The sequence below is a fragment of the Symphodus melops genome (assembly GCF_947650265.1).
Source record: "Symphodus melops genome assembly, chromosome: 1".
Lineage (NCBI taxonomy): Eukaryota > Metazoa > Chordata > Actinopteri > Labriformes > Labridae > Symphodus > Symphodus melops.
In genome coordinates, this window is record NC_136691.1 from 54983093 (window position 1) to 54996698 (window position 13606).

Sequence of the window (13606 nt, forward strand, 5' to 3'; positions counted from 1 at the left end):
TTTTTTTGTTATTTTCTAAATGTGGTGACTTAAAACCTTTTTCAGATATCCAATTTAAAATGTAAAAATCCCAAAAAGTTTTATTATATATATTTTTAAAAAGTTTAAGGGTTTTTAATTTCATAACCTCAAAACAAACATTTATTCTTAGTAAAATCGTTAAACAGTAAACGTTTGAGTGGTCGGAGTGTAAACAGTGAACACCTCGGCGTGTTCCCCTCTGATCCTCCGAGCGGAAACAAATCCCGCTGAAGACGGAAGTTCCGCCATGAAAGAAGGATGTTGTGGTGGCGACCAGAGAGCTCCGATAAGCTTATTGGGGAGTATCTTGGCACTGGACCTGCAGTCAGGTAACAAACAGCACGTGAAAGCTGATTTAGTGCACAGGCACAGACGGTCATGACGTCGCCATATGTTTGACCCGAAGTGAAGCATGCGCAGTCCGACAGAGACGCGGAGTCCCGGCTGAACACGCAGCGGTGAAAATGGTCCCTTTAATGTCAGGATAAGAGCTCAGGTGTGTGATTACTGGGGGTGCATGGGGCAGCCTGACCCTGCTACTGTCGGTAAGTTAGCCTAGAGTTAGCATTGAGCTAGCTCCGGTTCAGTTTGCTGCAGCTGGCTCTCTTGTTTACACATGAATGTTGTTTCCGTGTTTTCACTCAGCTGCATTCATGCATGCATCATCAACAAGTGTGCTCACTTTAGCATTAGCAGCCAAGGCTAAGTTGGAGGAGGCTTTGCAGGTGTGTCAGGTGAGGTCTGTTTGACACAGGTGCTGCATCTGATCGCATCATTAGTGTGTGTGTGTGTGTGTGTGTGTGTGTGTCCTCCCTGAGGGGATTAGAGCATGCAGTGGTAAAGACCAAAACACAGCAAAGATGAGGATCTGTTTTATAATCCTTAATGATAAACTTTATTTATATGGATGGTTCGGTTGTTACAGCAGCTCCAAAACAAAAACAAAAAAACAGGGAATACAAACAGCATCAATAACAAACAAAAAAAACTTTAAAAAACAACTATGAGCAAATTAACTTTAATTATATAAAGGGAGCAGAAAAAAACCAAGCTGCTGTAAGTCTCATAGACCAGGACAGGACAGGAAGGAGACGAAGAAGAAAAACCACAAAAAGACAAAAACTCAAAGTGTGTAAAATACAGACAAGAAAAAGTGCAGAAAAAAAGGGAAAAGTCTGCAAGCTGTCAACATGATGAATGAACGACTGTTTGGTTTTTAGTTTGTTCTCTCTGCTGTTAATGTGCTCGTCCAAGTGTGAACAGAACAACTGAGACTTCTGCGAGTCAAACTAAGGAGAAGAAGAAGAAGAAGAGAGGGTGACGCGAGAGCTCGTCTGTGCAGGACAAGTTTCAGATGTTTTTAAAAGCAGTCTTAAAGAGTCTGAAGGTTTGTGAGAGCAGAAACAGCGAACACACGATCCTTCTGTTTGCTCCGCAGTACGAGCGTGTGATTTAGTCAGTGAATTGACTTTATCGTCCCCTCGGGGGAAATTCTTTTTCCACAGCACCGCTTACTGTCCTAACAGGCAAGTTTCATCAAAGAGCACAGAGCGAGTCAGGAACCATAGAAGAAGACTGAGGTTAGACGAGGAGGTCAAAAGTGTAGCCGGAAGATTTTCTCATTGAAACGAGCGATTCCACTTGTCAGTGAGGGAGTTTGTGTGTTTTTGGATCTGTGGAAGCTGTCCTCTAGTTTCAACACGTCCGACACTAAGTCCCCCCGATGTGCGTCTCCGTCTCCATGTCTTCACAGAAACAAGATGATGAAAAACTGGGGCGTCATCGGTGGGATCGCTGCTGCCGTCGCAGCCGGAGTTTACGTCCTGTGGGGTCCGATCACCGACAGAAAGAAGAGGAAGAGAGGCGAGTATCCCTCTGAGCGCGCACACACACACACACACGCACACGCACACGCACACACACACACTTCACGTGCAGGATGTGAAGCAGTCAACATTGTTTTTTTGTTTTTTTCCCAGGTATGGTTCCCGGTCTGTTGAACCTGGGGAACACGTGTTTCCTGAACTCTCTGCTGCAGGGTTTGGCGGCGTGTCCGTCCTTCGTCCGGTGGCTGGAGACGTTTTCCGCTTCGCCCGTGATCCAGTCGTGTAAAGACAACCAGCTGTCCTTAACTCTGCTCCAGCTCCTCAAAGGTGTTCAAGAAAACCAGCCGCTGAAGCTTTTCACACATGCTGTGTTTGTTGATCCATGTTTTGTTTTTTTTCTAACGTGGTCGACGTCTCTCTCCGACAGCTCTGTCCAGCGACGAGCCCGGCGACGAGGATGTGCTCGACGCCGGCTGCCTCCTGGATGTTCTCAGACTGTACCGATGGCACATCAGCTCGTTTGAAGAGCAGGTTAGTGCGAGACGTCGAGTGACGGGCGAATCAGAGAGACAAACCCACACCAAGACTCATAAACAGCAGTAAACGCCGCTTCACTGTGAGAGACGCCGTCCTCCAGAGACGCCGTCCTCCAGAGACGCCGGGCCTGCTAACCATGTTTACTCCCCCTCAGGATGCACACGAACTGTTTCACGTCCTCACCTCTTCTCTGGAGGAGGAGCGCGATCGCCAACCCAAAGTCGCTCACTTCTTTGACATGCAGTCGCTCGAGGTGAGTCTGCAAACACAAATCTCTCTCTCTCTCTCTCTCTCTCTCTCTCACTCTCTCTCACTCTCTCTCTCTCTCTCTCTCTCTCTCTCTTTCTTTCGTGTGCTGAAAAACATGAAATCTGCTGCTGTCCTCCTCGTCACTCTGTGCGTACGTGTTTTCACACCAGAGCCTCCCTGATCAGGACGAGAAGACGTTGACCTGCAGGAGTCGAGGTGAGGACACAAATAATCGAGCGTTCAAATATCAAACCACAGCGGGCTTCATTTCATCTCAAGTCTTCTTTTTTTTTTTCTCTCTCTAAATGTGTCACAGCTCCTCTTCATCCGATTCCAAATCCGTGGAAGTCACAGCATCCGTTTCACGGCCGACTCACGAGCAACATGTCGTGCAAGCGCTGCGAACAACAAGTGAGTCACTTGTTGTGTTTCCCGGAAAGAGAATCACAAGTCAGCGTGTTACTGGAGTTAAATCTCTGAATGTTTGCGTTCTGCAGAGTCCGGTACGATACGACTCGTTTGAGAGCCTCTCCCTGTCCATCCCGCTGCCTCACTGGGTGAGAAACAGAAACACTCCAGCACCGTCCACGTAAATAAAACCATGAAGAGTTTTATTTGTCACATGCTCATACAGATGTGCAGTGAAATGTAAAAACTGTTCTGCCAATAACAATAAACATTCAGTTTTGTAATAATAGAATATTATCTAAAAAATAAAGTTACTAGAATGTAAAAAAAAAAAAAAAATGTAGAATACTGTAAGCAGTGTAAAACTGACCACGGTCCAGTAAATATAGTAATGTTCAAAAATATATATATATATATAAAAAATTAAAAAAAGGATTATTGAATGTACAAAAAATATAGAAAAAATGTAAATAATTGTTTAAAAAAAACTATAAAATTGTAAAAAAAATGTAAATAATTAATAGTAAAAAAAAATATGGAAATAATATAATTAATAAATAGTAAGTAATAAATGTTTGATGTGCGTTCTCTCTCAGGGTCGTCCCATCTCTCTCGATCATTGTCTTCAGCACTTCATCTCGTCAGAAACCATCAAAGAGGTGGAGTGTGAAAACTGCACCAAGGTATCTGCGTCAGAACGACACCCTGTCTCTGGATTCAACATTTTACAAAAGAGACCTCTGCTTGTTACTTTGTGAAGTAGCTGTGCTTTACTGTTTGATCCGTTTCCTTTTAGCTTCAACACGGGGCCACCGTGAACGGACAAGTCCTGGAAAACCAGAGGACAACGTTTGTGAAGCAGCTCAAACTGGGAAAAGTAAGTTTCACTTCCATCGCAGTGTGTCGGAGACAAAAGCACAGCTCGCTGATGTGATCACTGAACGCTGCGTCATGATCTCCTTCCAGCTCCCGCAGTGCCTCTGCATCCATCTGCAGAGACTGACGTGGTCCAGCGAAGGGACCCCCATCAAGCGGCAGGAGCACGTGCAGTTCACAGAGTATCTGTCCATGGATCGCTACAAACACAACGTCTCCACACAGAAAGTCCAGAGGCTCAAATGTGTGGTCAACACCGCCAGGACAGAGACGCCGGACGAGTCCAAGGAAAAGCCCGCCGCCAACGGAGCAGGTGTGTGTTTAACCAGCACATCTTAGATCGTCCTAAATCCCCTCGGAGCACGAGGTGTCAAAATCAAACCTCAGACATGTTTGATCATATCTCTGTCGTCTCTGTCGGTTTTTGACTTCTTCTGAATTGTTTTTTTTTTTTAACGTCCTCGATCGTTGTTGGTTTTCCTTTCCTCCAGACGCAGAGCATCGCAACAACAACAACAAACCTTTTACCAACGGGAGCTGCTCGTCAGGACTCCTCCCCTCTCCTGGTGTGAGCGCGCAGCTCGGCCTCACCTATGACTGCAGGTAACCTTCAGAATAATAGTAATAATGATGCATTTTATTTTGAAAGAATCTCAAAGTGCAGCAGAGTGGGGGGAAAAAAAAACATCAATAAAAACAATAAATCATGGGAATAAAAACAGGAAGTGTTAAAGAGGCGGGTTTTAAAAGCGTCTGCAGAGTGTGGCGCCCTCTGCTGGTCGGGAGCAGAAGGCTCAGTCAGTCAGGGGGGGGGGGTCGTTTTGTGAATCAGTCTGATTGTCTTGTAATTGTGGCTTCTCTCCTCTCAGTTCTGCAGAGTATCTTTTCCAGCTCACGGCCGTGCTGGTCCACTACGGCGACATGCACTCGGGACATTTCGTCACGTACCGCCGCAGCCCCTCCTCGCCCCGCAGCTCCTCCCCCTTCAGCTCCCATTGGCTGTGGGTGTCGGACGACTCGGTACGGAAAGCGAGCCTGCACGAGGTTCTGTCGTCGAGCGCTTACATGCTCTTCTACGAGAGAGTGCGAAGACTGAACCTCCCTCTCTGCCCGGAGCAGTGAGGCGCCAGCTCGCCACCTCGCAGCCTCGTCACGCACCAACATGTTGGATCTTTTCTTACAGCGAGGAAACACGGCGACGTGCAGGTCACTGGACTCGCAGCACCGAACTAAAGACTCGAACCCCCAAAGATTGTTGATCGGCAGGATTTCTACTTCAACTCGTTTAACAACTTCTGTCGTGTAACTTTTTAGCTTTTATGGAACATCTGAGAGTTTAATGCGTTCCTACAACATCGATTGCACTCGCAACTTTTACTGAAAGTTGTTGTTGTTGTTATTGTTGTTAAAATGTGATCTACAGGAGTGGAATCTAATCACAGGTAATAATCACATAAATGACCTTTAGAGCAGATCCTCCGAGAGGACGTCAGTGTCGTCGGAGACGCTGGATTCTAGTGAAGGTCGTCAAGGTCACCTGAATCTCAAGTGTTGGCAGGACGCTCGTAAAAATGAAACCATATGAAAAAACCTGTTTTGGACGGCAGGGAAACGACGAGAGAAGTCGAAAGGCACCGTGTGTTGAGTCATTTCTTGTTTTTAATCCTGAACAAAATAGTTTAATTTGCACACAAACACAGGTACCAAAAGGTTGCCTGTGTGCTCGTGCACGACGTCGGAGTCGACTTCTGTTGCTGTTTAAAGCTTCAGAACCGTTTGACTCTGAAACATCGAAGTGTGGACGGTGAAGTGTAGAGTTGTTCTTAGCGCGTGGAGGGAGATGACGCCATATGAACGTCCCTGCTTGTTCCTTCTGGACATCACAGCTCCAAGCAGGCGTAGCTGGTCTGAAGATGTTGCTGAAGGTAGAATACAGTTCTGCTCTGGATCTCTCTGATTTGTCGAGCCGTGCCGTGTAGGAAGTACGATGTTGTTCATAAACGGATCATTTCCGTTGTTTTCCAGCAGCGGCTCCTCCTTCCTCTGTCGGGATGAGGTCAAAGTGCCATGTTGTCTCTGATCCTGGAGATTAGCACTTTACATTACAGGATGCTAATAAGATGGTAACAGTGACGTAATGATGTGATAATAATAAAGAGGTAATACATGTATGATATGATGCGCTTTATTGTCCCCTCGGGGTCGTTTGTCCTGGACTCGTTTTGGTCTTTTGTACGCACGGCGTGTGAAAACACTGCACCCGTTTCTCCTCCGTCTGACGTCTCAGACGTAACCAAACCAGTGCTCCCACTATGCTGGAGCAGAAAGGCCCCTGAATGGACAACTCTGTGAAATCAAATTACGGCTCATTAAGGAGGAATAGCAAGAAGGTTTCAGCATGTCGAGGACAGCGTGTTGGACTTGGCGTGCTCATGACGGGCCGTAATGTGAGCGTGTGCAGACTGGAGGAGAAAAACCTTCATTTAAAAGAAAAGACCCGCCGACATGTTGACTTAAAGTGCTGCAAACATCCAGCTGGTTTCTTTACGATCAATAAAAAAACAACAACAACACATCAACGTGTAAACAGAACAGCACATGCCAGAAAACGAAACACATTCTGCACAACGTCTGAAAAAACACATGATGAGAGAGACGAGAACAAAAGGTGTCTTCAGACCAAACGGTTCAGGAGTGACTCGGGTGTTCCCTGAGAACGAGTCTCCACGGGGACGGTTCTCTCTCTGTGTGTGTTTGGTTACCTGTGTACTCTGAAGCAGGAGCTGAAAAGGTTGGAGGAACGACGTGGAGTTCTTAGTTCCTGCCTTAAATTTGAATCCAATTACATGAACGAAGAGAATTTATGATTCATGTCCTCATCTGTCCACACTTTGGCTTTTAAGTAACATAAGATATTGACATCTTCTTAGCTTGATTCTTTAAGGGCTGAAAACAAATTGTAAAGACTTTAAAAATTGCCAACAAACTGAAAAAACTATTTCAATACATTTATTTGAACAACCCCAAACTCTGAAGTTTCAGCTTCTGATTGAGCTGCTTTTATTTTATTATTTGTATTTTTATAGTCTTCTCTCTGATGGAGAAGGTGTTTTACTGATTTTTTTAAAGAGCCTTTAGACGTCTTGTGTAACGATAAATAAATAAATAAATGTTCCCTGTTTTACTTTAATGAATTAAAGAAACCTGTGATACGGCTCATAGAAAGGAAACTACTGTACGATTGAAACTAAATTCCAACCAACAGTGTGCATATCAATTCTATTACAACATGTAACCAAGACACTGCCATGTATGTGACCCTGTAAAAACCTCGTTTCAAGAACAATAAAAATGTGTTTAAAAAAAAGAGCCTTGAAAATACAGTCTATCACATGTTACGATACAGAGTCAGCTGCTTTTATTTTTATTTACTTTAATGCAGATTTATAATTCTGTTTCTTGAGCTCAATAAAGAAGCGCACTTCTGACCACGCCCACCTGACGGCTGGCACCGCCCATATATGACCACGCCCCATTCCGCGTGCTGCGTTCAGCGTCAGTGGAGCACGCAGAGGAAAACCAGTCAGCTGAACAACAACAACGAACAGTGTCCAACGTCTAAAATGAGCCGACGGAAGAGCAAGAGAGTGTCAAAGAGGCTCAGGGAGTCTGAGGAGGAGACCAGAGCCCCGGTGAGACAAACTTCTGCGTCACTCTGTCAGATTGATTTACTTTTTTCCCAACAAGTAAGATTCATGAGTTTCTGTTCCTAAAGCTGCGTTCACGTGCACCACTATGTTCCTGTTTGTTCCTGAAGCTGCGTTCACGTGCACCACTATGTTCCTGTTTGTTACTGAAAGGGGCGTTCAGTGTCGGTGTGCAGATTCCCGTCTTTTTCTTTACACACCTGAAAGCAGCACGCATGCGCAGAGACAAATCTGATGTCACTAATAACACGAAGGTAACATTTACAGTCTTTGATCACGGCTTATATTTCTAAATATAGATTTCCTGATTTAGATTTTAAAAAACGAGTAATGTATGTTTTTATTTGCCTTTATGAATAAAAATAAAAACTTTGTGAAAAATAATAATTATAAACCTCAACAGATGGACTTTTGTGTTCATGCCACTCAATTTTTCTTTGATCAAGAAAAAATCATTTTTAGAACAATTTGTAATAACATGAATACAAATAAATAATAAAGTAAATATCAGTTTTATTCTTTCCAGCTTCACCAGTTATTTCTACTTTACAGCTTTTCAGCCAGAGAACTGAACTTGTGTGTATTTCTTCAGTTTCCGTAAATAAGGTCAATAAAGGGCCATATAAAACACACGTGGGATGTTAAACACCTGAAAGACAAATTCATCAATATTTGAACAATAAACGTGAAAATAATCAGTGGTCAATGAAGACAATGTGGATTTTAAAAAAAAAAGAACTAAAAGCAGGAAGAAAAACGCTTTACCACTAGTATTTATTATTTTATTTTTTTGGTTTATTATGTTAAATGAGTTTGTCTCTCATGTGAACAGTATTTTCTCGATACACTAACATTGTGCAGAAGAAGCCGAAGTCCTCAGCCGAGGAGCCGGAGTCGTCCAGCCAGCGTCCTGCTCCTCAATCCTGCAGCAACAAGAAGACAAAGAAGAAGAAAGTCCCCTCCGATCAGACACCTCCAGGGATCGGGGAGAGCTGGAGAGAGGTGCTGAATGATGAGTTTGGAAAGCCTTACTTTAAACAGGTGAGAGAGGAGAAGTCACCTGACTGCACGTGATCTATCTGTGTGGTTATAAACAGTGTTAACAACTTTTACATCTCTGCCACAGCTGATGAGTTTTGTGTCTGAAGAGAGGAAACGTGGCGAAGTTTACCCGCCTGCTGAAGATGTTTTCACCTGGACTCGGATGTGTGACGTCAGAGATGTGAGTTTAACTGCAGCTTCCAGCTTCCAAAGTGGGAATTTGTTGTGTAAATGTGTCGATGTTTGACTTCACACAAGAAGGATTCAGGACACTTGATCGTCATCATCTTTACTGCTAGACTTCGGACGTTAATAGAATACAAACAGCAAACAACAAAAGTTAGTAAGAAATGTTCTTTCCCTTCAAAAACACAACTCGTCGCTCACTTTCATTTGTGTTCGTGCTTTCCAGGTCAAAGTCGTGATTCTTGGTCAGGATCCGTATCATGGTCCGAACCAAGCCCATGGATTGAGCTTCAGTGTCAAACAGCCGGAGCCTCCTCCTCCCAGGTAGACCCCCCCCCACCCCCCGGTTTAGTTTCATTTCAAACTTCACATATTTAATTCATCCTGAATCTTCTTGACTTCCAGTTTGAAGAACATGTTCAAAGAACTGATGTCGGACATTGAAGGATTTGAGGATCCCGGACACGGAGATCTGACTGAATGGGCCAAACAAGGTGATTTATTGTTTTTATTGAACTGAACATTTATTTTCTTTCTTACTAAGAACATGACATCTATCTACAAATCCAGAGTGTGTTTTGGTACTAAAGAAAAAAAAAACAGAAGTCAACAGTGTCTGATATTTTTGGTATTCTTGTTTTTAATCATCAAAAAAACGTTTAGTCTTTAGTGCAGAAATACATCGACAACGTTTCCATACTGAGACATTAGAAACGTCTTTCTCCATCGTTGCTCTGATGATCTGAGGAGACGTAAACGTGACTTTTTTTGCACCAACAGGATTTAAAACATCTATATTTATCGACCTGGATCTTTGTTAAAAATACGACTGAAGATTTTTAAGTAGCTGTTCTTTTTTGATCGTGTCCATCGAGTGCATCACTCTTCTCTTCAGGTGTGTTGTTGCTCAACGCGGTGCTGACTGTCCGAGCAGGCGAGCCGAACTCCCACAAAGGCAAAGGCTGGGAGAGGTTCACTGACGCTGTGGTGAAGTGGCTCAACGACAACATGGAAGGCCTCGTCTTCATGCTGTGGGGAGCGTATGCTCAGAAGAAAGGAGCCGCTATTGACACGGTGGGTGTAGCTGTCTGTTTTATAGACTGGTATAATGATGACGTATTTTTGTAGGCCAACCCGAAAAAATGGCGCCGGTGGTTCCTACGTAAATTCGCCTATGGGATTTTTGCATTGGATTTTGGATCATTGCAGAAAATAAGCTCTGTGTCAAACACACGTTTCTGATACGTTGTTGTTTTGTTTAGCGGGATAATCTGTACAGATGAACATCATTTATATGAAGTTTGAAGAGTTAATGCAGCCGAGAGAAGTAAGAAGCTAACGTTATGCTCTAGCAAACTACACCGCGGTCTGTTTATGATGACGTCACGACCGTTATGCTTCATCGATCTAATCAGCGGATTTGACAAGCTAGCTAAACGTTAGCTTAATAAGTTGTTTATTAACCTAATATTTATAGGAACATTGAAAAACATGACTAGAGGCTGTAAGGAGGATTAGTGAGAGAGTTCCCTGCGTGATGACGTTTAATGTCTCCATGACAACCACTGTAGTTTCAGTTAGCTACTCGTTAGCAACCGCCGTTTAAAGTTCGCGTAAAAACTTTAAAAGTCACAAGTGGGGTCTTAGCTAACGTAGTTTATCTCGTCTAACAAAACATCAACATCTCTTCAGCTTGTGTTAACCACAGACCTTATTTCAGGCGTCTAAACACAAACACATTCAAAATCCCCATTGACTTTTAGAGTTAGGAACCCATGGCGCTAAAATGCTAACTCACTTCCTGGTTTTAGGACTCAAAACTACACCAGTCTATACAAACATTTTATTTTTGCTCTGGCAGCTAAGATGAAGATCTCTCTGTCTGTAGAAACGACACCACATCCTGCAGGCTGTGCATCCTTCTCCCCTGTCTGCATCTAAAGGATTTTTTGGCTGCGAGCATTTCTCGAAGGCGAACGAGCTGCTAAAGAAATCTGGAAAGTCTCCAGTGGACTGGAAGGCACTTTAAATTGTCATTCATTTGAGGTTTTCTAACCTGTATGTTACGTTTACTGGAGTGTTTTTGACCTCTTCAAGTCTTTCATTGCACATTGGACGTTGGTGAAGTTGTGCTTCCCATATTATCCAGGTTAGAAGATGAATGTGGAAGCAGCATGCAGGGCTCCATACAAACAGTGTGTTCCAGTGAAACATGTTAAGCTCAGTTCAGAGGTTACATGATCTGACATCAACGAGAGGCAAGTGGTTTTCTTTAAAACAGCTGGTAATAATAATAATAAATAATAATTTTATTATGTATTGTATAATAATATTATTATTAGAAGCCACAAACTGGGCCGTCCAGCCTGAGGACCGCAGCTTTTGCAACCGGGACGCTGGAACCAACCACAAGGCCAACAACGGGCTAAAGCTTTAAAAAAATAATTATAACCTAAATATATTTTTCTTAGTCATGTGCTTTTATGCTTGTACATGAGTATTTGTATGTAATATGTATGTAGGCTACATGTGTATATTGTCTTTCTTTCTTTTTTTGCTGTTTTTTTGCACTGCCTGTGAAGCACTTTGGTCAGCTGAAGCTGTTTTTAAATGTGCTAAACAAATAAAACTTGACTTACCACAGAAATGAATGTATCAAACATTGCAGGTGAACTCCTGCTCATCCACGACATTGCACAAATGCATTGGCAACGTTTTTATACAGAAGTGTTGCTGATGTATTTGTGCCGTTAAGACAGCGTGCAGAAGATTGTCTGCAATGTTTGAAAACTGAAAACAAGAAATGAACCAATACTGAGTACTCAGGACTTTTTTTCTTTTTTTGTTTTTGCCATGGTGTTAAAACAAGAAATGAAATCATTTTATTTGGACTGGTGTTGTATGAAAATTTGTCAATGAATTCAACTCGTATCAGTGCACCTTAGTCGATTACTCTTTGGCCACTTCCCCTCTTCAGCCTGACCTCACATTTTTGCCTATAAATAGCACAACGTTGTAATGTTGTGCAATGCATACGACAAATTGCATTTTTGCATGCATTTAATATGCCAATCCCTAACGTTCGTCAGGAGGAGTGAATTTGAAACCTTACACCATGCGTTTATCAAACATTTCAATTGGGTGTTGAGTACGGGCAGGGGCCTACCACGCGATTGATATGATGGAGGTCCTGGACCATACGAGCTTGTTTTTTACCAGGTTTCAGCACAGGAAAGATAGGTGTGTTCCACGGGCTGCAGGTGGGGATGACATCTTTGATTATCAGTAAACCTTTAAGAGTGACAGAGATGTTATCTCATCTATCTGAGGAGAGTGGGTATTGGGATTGATAAATGGGCTATACATCTGGTTTGAGAGGGATATCAAAGGGTTCCATATCAGTGACGTGACACACGTTCAAACAGGAGTGAGTAAATTTATAATAGGAGGAATGTTGAGTTTTCTCCCGATCTGTAACCTCGAGACAACGTTTTACCATGGGTCCACTCCCAACGCCTGGGGGTTGTCTTGGTTACGGACGACGAGGGTGAGGTAGGGAGTGGAGGAAAAAACAGTTCCTCTGGCAACATGTCAGCAGCAGCCACACCTTTGTGTTCCCAGCTGTGTCCAAAAAGTCAGAGTCACATTGAGAGTCAGGCTGACGGGTGTAATTAAAGGTGACGTGGAGAATGTCTTTGGGTGGCTCGTAATCATACAAGGAAACAATCCAAGGCTGCCAATGCAGAAAACAGTCTTCCATCGAAGTACTTGATTCATCAATGCGGGGGAGCACCTGGCCCCAGTAAACGACAGCAGTGACGTTATGCGCTAGCGAACTACACCGCGGTCGGTTTATAATGACGTCACGACCGTTATGCTTCATCGAGCTAATCAGCGGATTTGACAAGCTAGCTAAACGTTAGCTTAATAAGTTGTTTATTAACCTAATATTTACAAGAGCACTGAAAAACATGACTAGAGGCTGTGAGGAGGATTAGGGAGAGAGTTCCCGGCGTGATGACGTTTAACGTCTCCATGACAACCACTGTAGTTTCAGTTAGCTACTCGTTAGCAACCGCCGTTTAAAGTTTGCGTAAAAACTTTAAAATTCACTCGTGGGGTCTTAGCTAACGTAGTTTATCTCGTCTAACAAAACATCAACATCTCTTCAGCTTGTGTTAACCACAGACCTTATTTCAGGCGTCTAAACACAAACACATTCAAAATCCACATTGACTTTTAGAGTTAGGAACCCATGGCGCTAAAATGCTAACTCACTTCCTGGTTTTAGGACTCAAAACTACACCAGTCTATACAAACATTTTATTTTTGCTCTGGCAGCTAAGATGAAGATCTCTCTGTCTGTAGAAACGACACCACATCCTGCAGGCTGTGCATCCTTCTCCCCTGTCTGCATCTAAAGGATTTTTTGGCTGCGAGCATTTCTCGAAGGCGAACGAGCTGCTAAAGAAATCTGGAAAGTCTCCAGTGGACTGGAAGGCACTTTAAGTTGTCATTTATTTGAGGTTTTCTAACCTGCATGTTACGTTTACTGGAGTGTTTTTGACCTCTTCAAGTCTTTCATTGCACATTGGACGTTGGTGAAGTTGTGCTTCCCATATTATCCAGGTTAGAAGATGGATGTGGAAGCAGCATGCAGGGCTCCATACAAACAGTGTGTTCCAGTGAAACATGTTAAGCTTTGTTCAGAGGTTACATGATCTGACATCAACGAGAGGCAAGTGGTTTTCTTTA

At 43.3% G+C, this 13606-nt stretch overlaps 2 protein-coding genes and 1 long non-coding RNA gene across 6 annotated transcripts; 2 read left to right on the plus strand and 1 right to left on the minus strand.

The window, feature by feature from the left end:
- Positions 1–197: 197 nt before the first annotated feature.
- On the plus strand, positions 198–6088 carry usp30 (ubiquitin specific peptidase 30). Of its 3 annotated transcripts, none has more exons than XM_079347281.1 (13): positions 198–350; positions 1775–1884; positions 2001–2174; positions 2275–2378; positions 2539–2637; positions 2804–2849; positions 2950–3044; positions 3131–3190; positions 3638–3724; positions 3838–3918; positions 4008–4230; positions 4409–4520; positions 4787–6088. In XM_079347281.1, the coding sequence occupies exons 1-13, from the start codon at positions 280–282 to the stop codon at positions 5037–5039; spliced, it is 1515 nt and encodes a 504-aa protein (XP_079203407.1). In that variant the 5' UTR covers positions 198–279; the 3' UTR covers positions 5040–6088. The 3 variants fall into 3 exon arrangements, with proteins under 3 accessions (XP_079203407.1, XP_079203408.1, XP_079203409.1); XM_079347282.1 differs by lacking the exon at positions 198–350 and adding an exon at positions 373–566; XM_079347283.1 differs by lacking the exon at positions 198–350 and adding an exon at positions 673–755.
- A 1363-nt stretch (positions 6089–7451) lies between these two features.
- On the plus strand, positions 7452–11498 carry LOC306841371 (uracil-DNA glycosylase-like). Of its 2 annotated transcripts, none has more exons than XM_079371252.1 (7): positions 7452–7609; positions 8486–8665; positions 8751–8846; positions 9078–9175; positions 9257–9345; positions 9747–9925; positions 10740–11498. In XM_079371252.1, the coding sequence occupies exons 1-7, from the start codon at positions 7541–7543 to the stop codon at positions 10878–10880; spliced, it is 852 nt and encodes a 283-aa protein (XP_079227378.1). In that variant the 5' UTR covers positions 7452–7540; the 3' UTR covers positions 10881–11498. The 2 variants fall into 2 exon arrangements, with proteins under 2 accessions (XP_079227378.1, XP_079227379.1); XM_079371253.1 differs by having other exon boundaries at positions 9078–9168; positions 9253–9345.
- LOC306841407 lies at positions 9866–11580 on the minus strand. The gene is made up of 3 exons (XR_013781507.1): positions 11491–11580; positions 10673–10788; positions 9866–9935 (listed from the first exon to the last, which is right to left on the minus strand). It is a non-coding gene; the product is annotated as an uncharacterized lncRNA (long non-coding RNA).
- Between the last annotated feature and the right edge of the window lie 2026 nt (positions 11581–13606).

Excerpts from the sequence above, each read along its gene's own strand:
- usp30 (XM_079347281.1), top strand. The coding sequence starts at position 280 with ATGTTGTGGTGGCGACCAGAGAGCTCCGATAAGCTTATTGGGGAGTAT. Across the intron at positions 3,725-3,837 it reads AGTGTGAAAACTGCACCAAG|CTTCAACACGGGGCCACCGT; the intron begins GTATCTGCGTCA and ends GTTTCCTTTTAG. Across the intron at positions 4,231-4,408 it reads GCCCGCCGCCAACGGAGCAG|ACGCAGAGCATCGCAACAAC; the intron begins GTGTGTGTTTAA and ends CCTTTCCTCCAG.
- LOC306841371 (XM_079371252.1), top strand. The coding sequence starts at position 7,541 with ATGAGCCGACGGAAGAGCAAGAGAGTGTCAAAGAGGCTCAGGGAGTCT. Across the intron at positions 8,666-8,750 it reads GAAAGCCTTACTTTAAACAG|CTGATGAGTTTTGTGTCTGA; the intron begins GTGAGAGAGGAG and ends TCTCTGCCACAG. Across the intron at positions 9,346-9,746 it reads GACTGAATGGGCCAAACAAG|GTGTGTTGTTGCTCAACGCG; the intron begins GTGATTTATTGT and ends TCTTCTCTTCAG.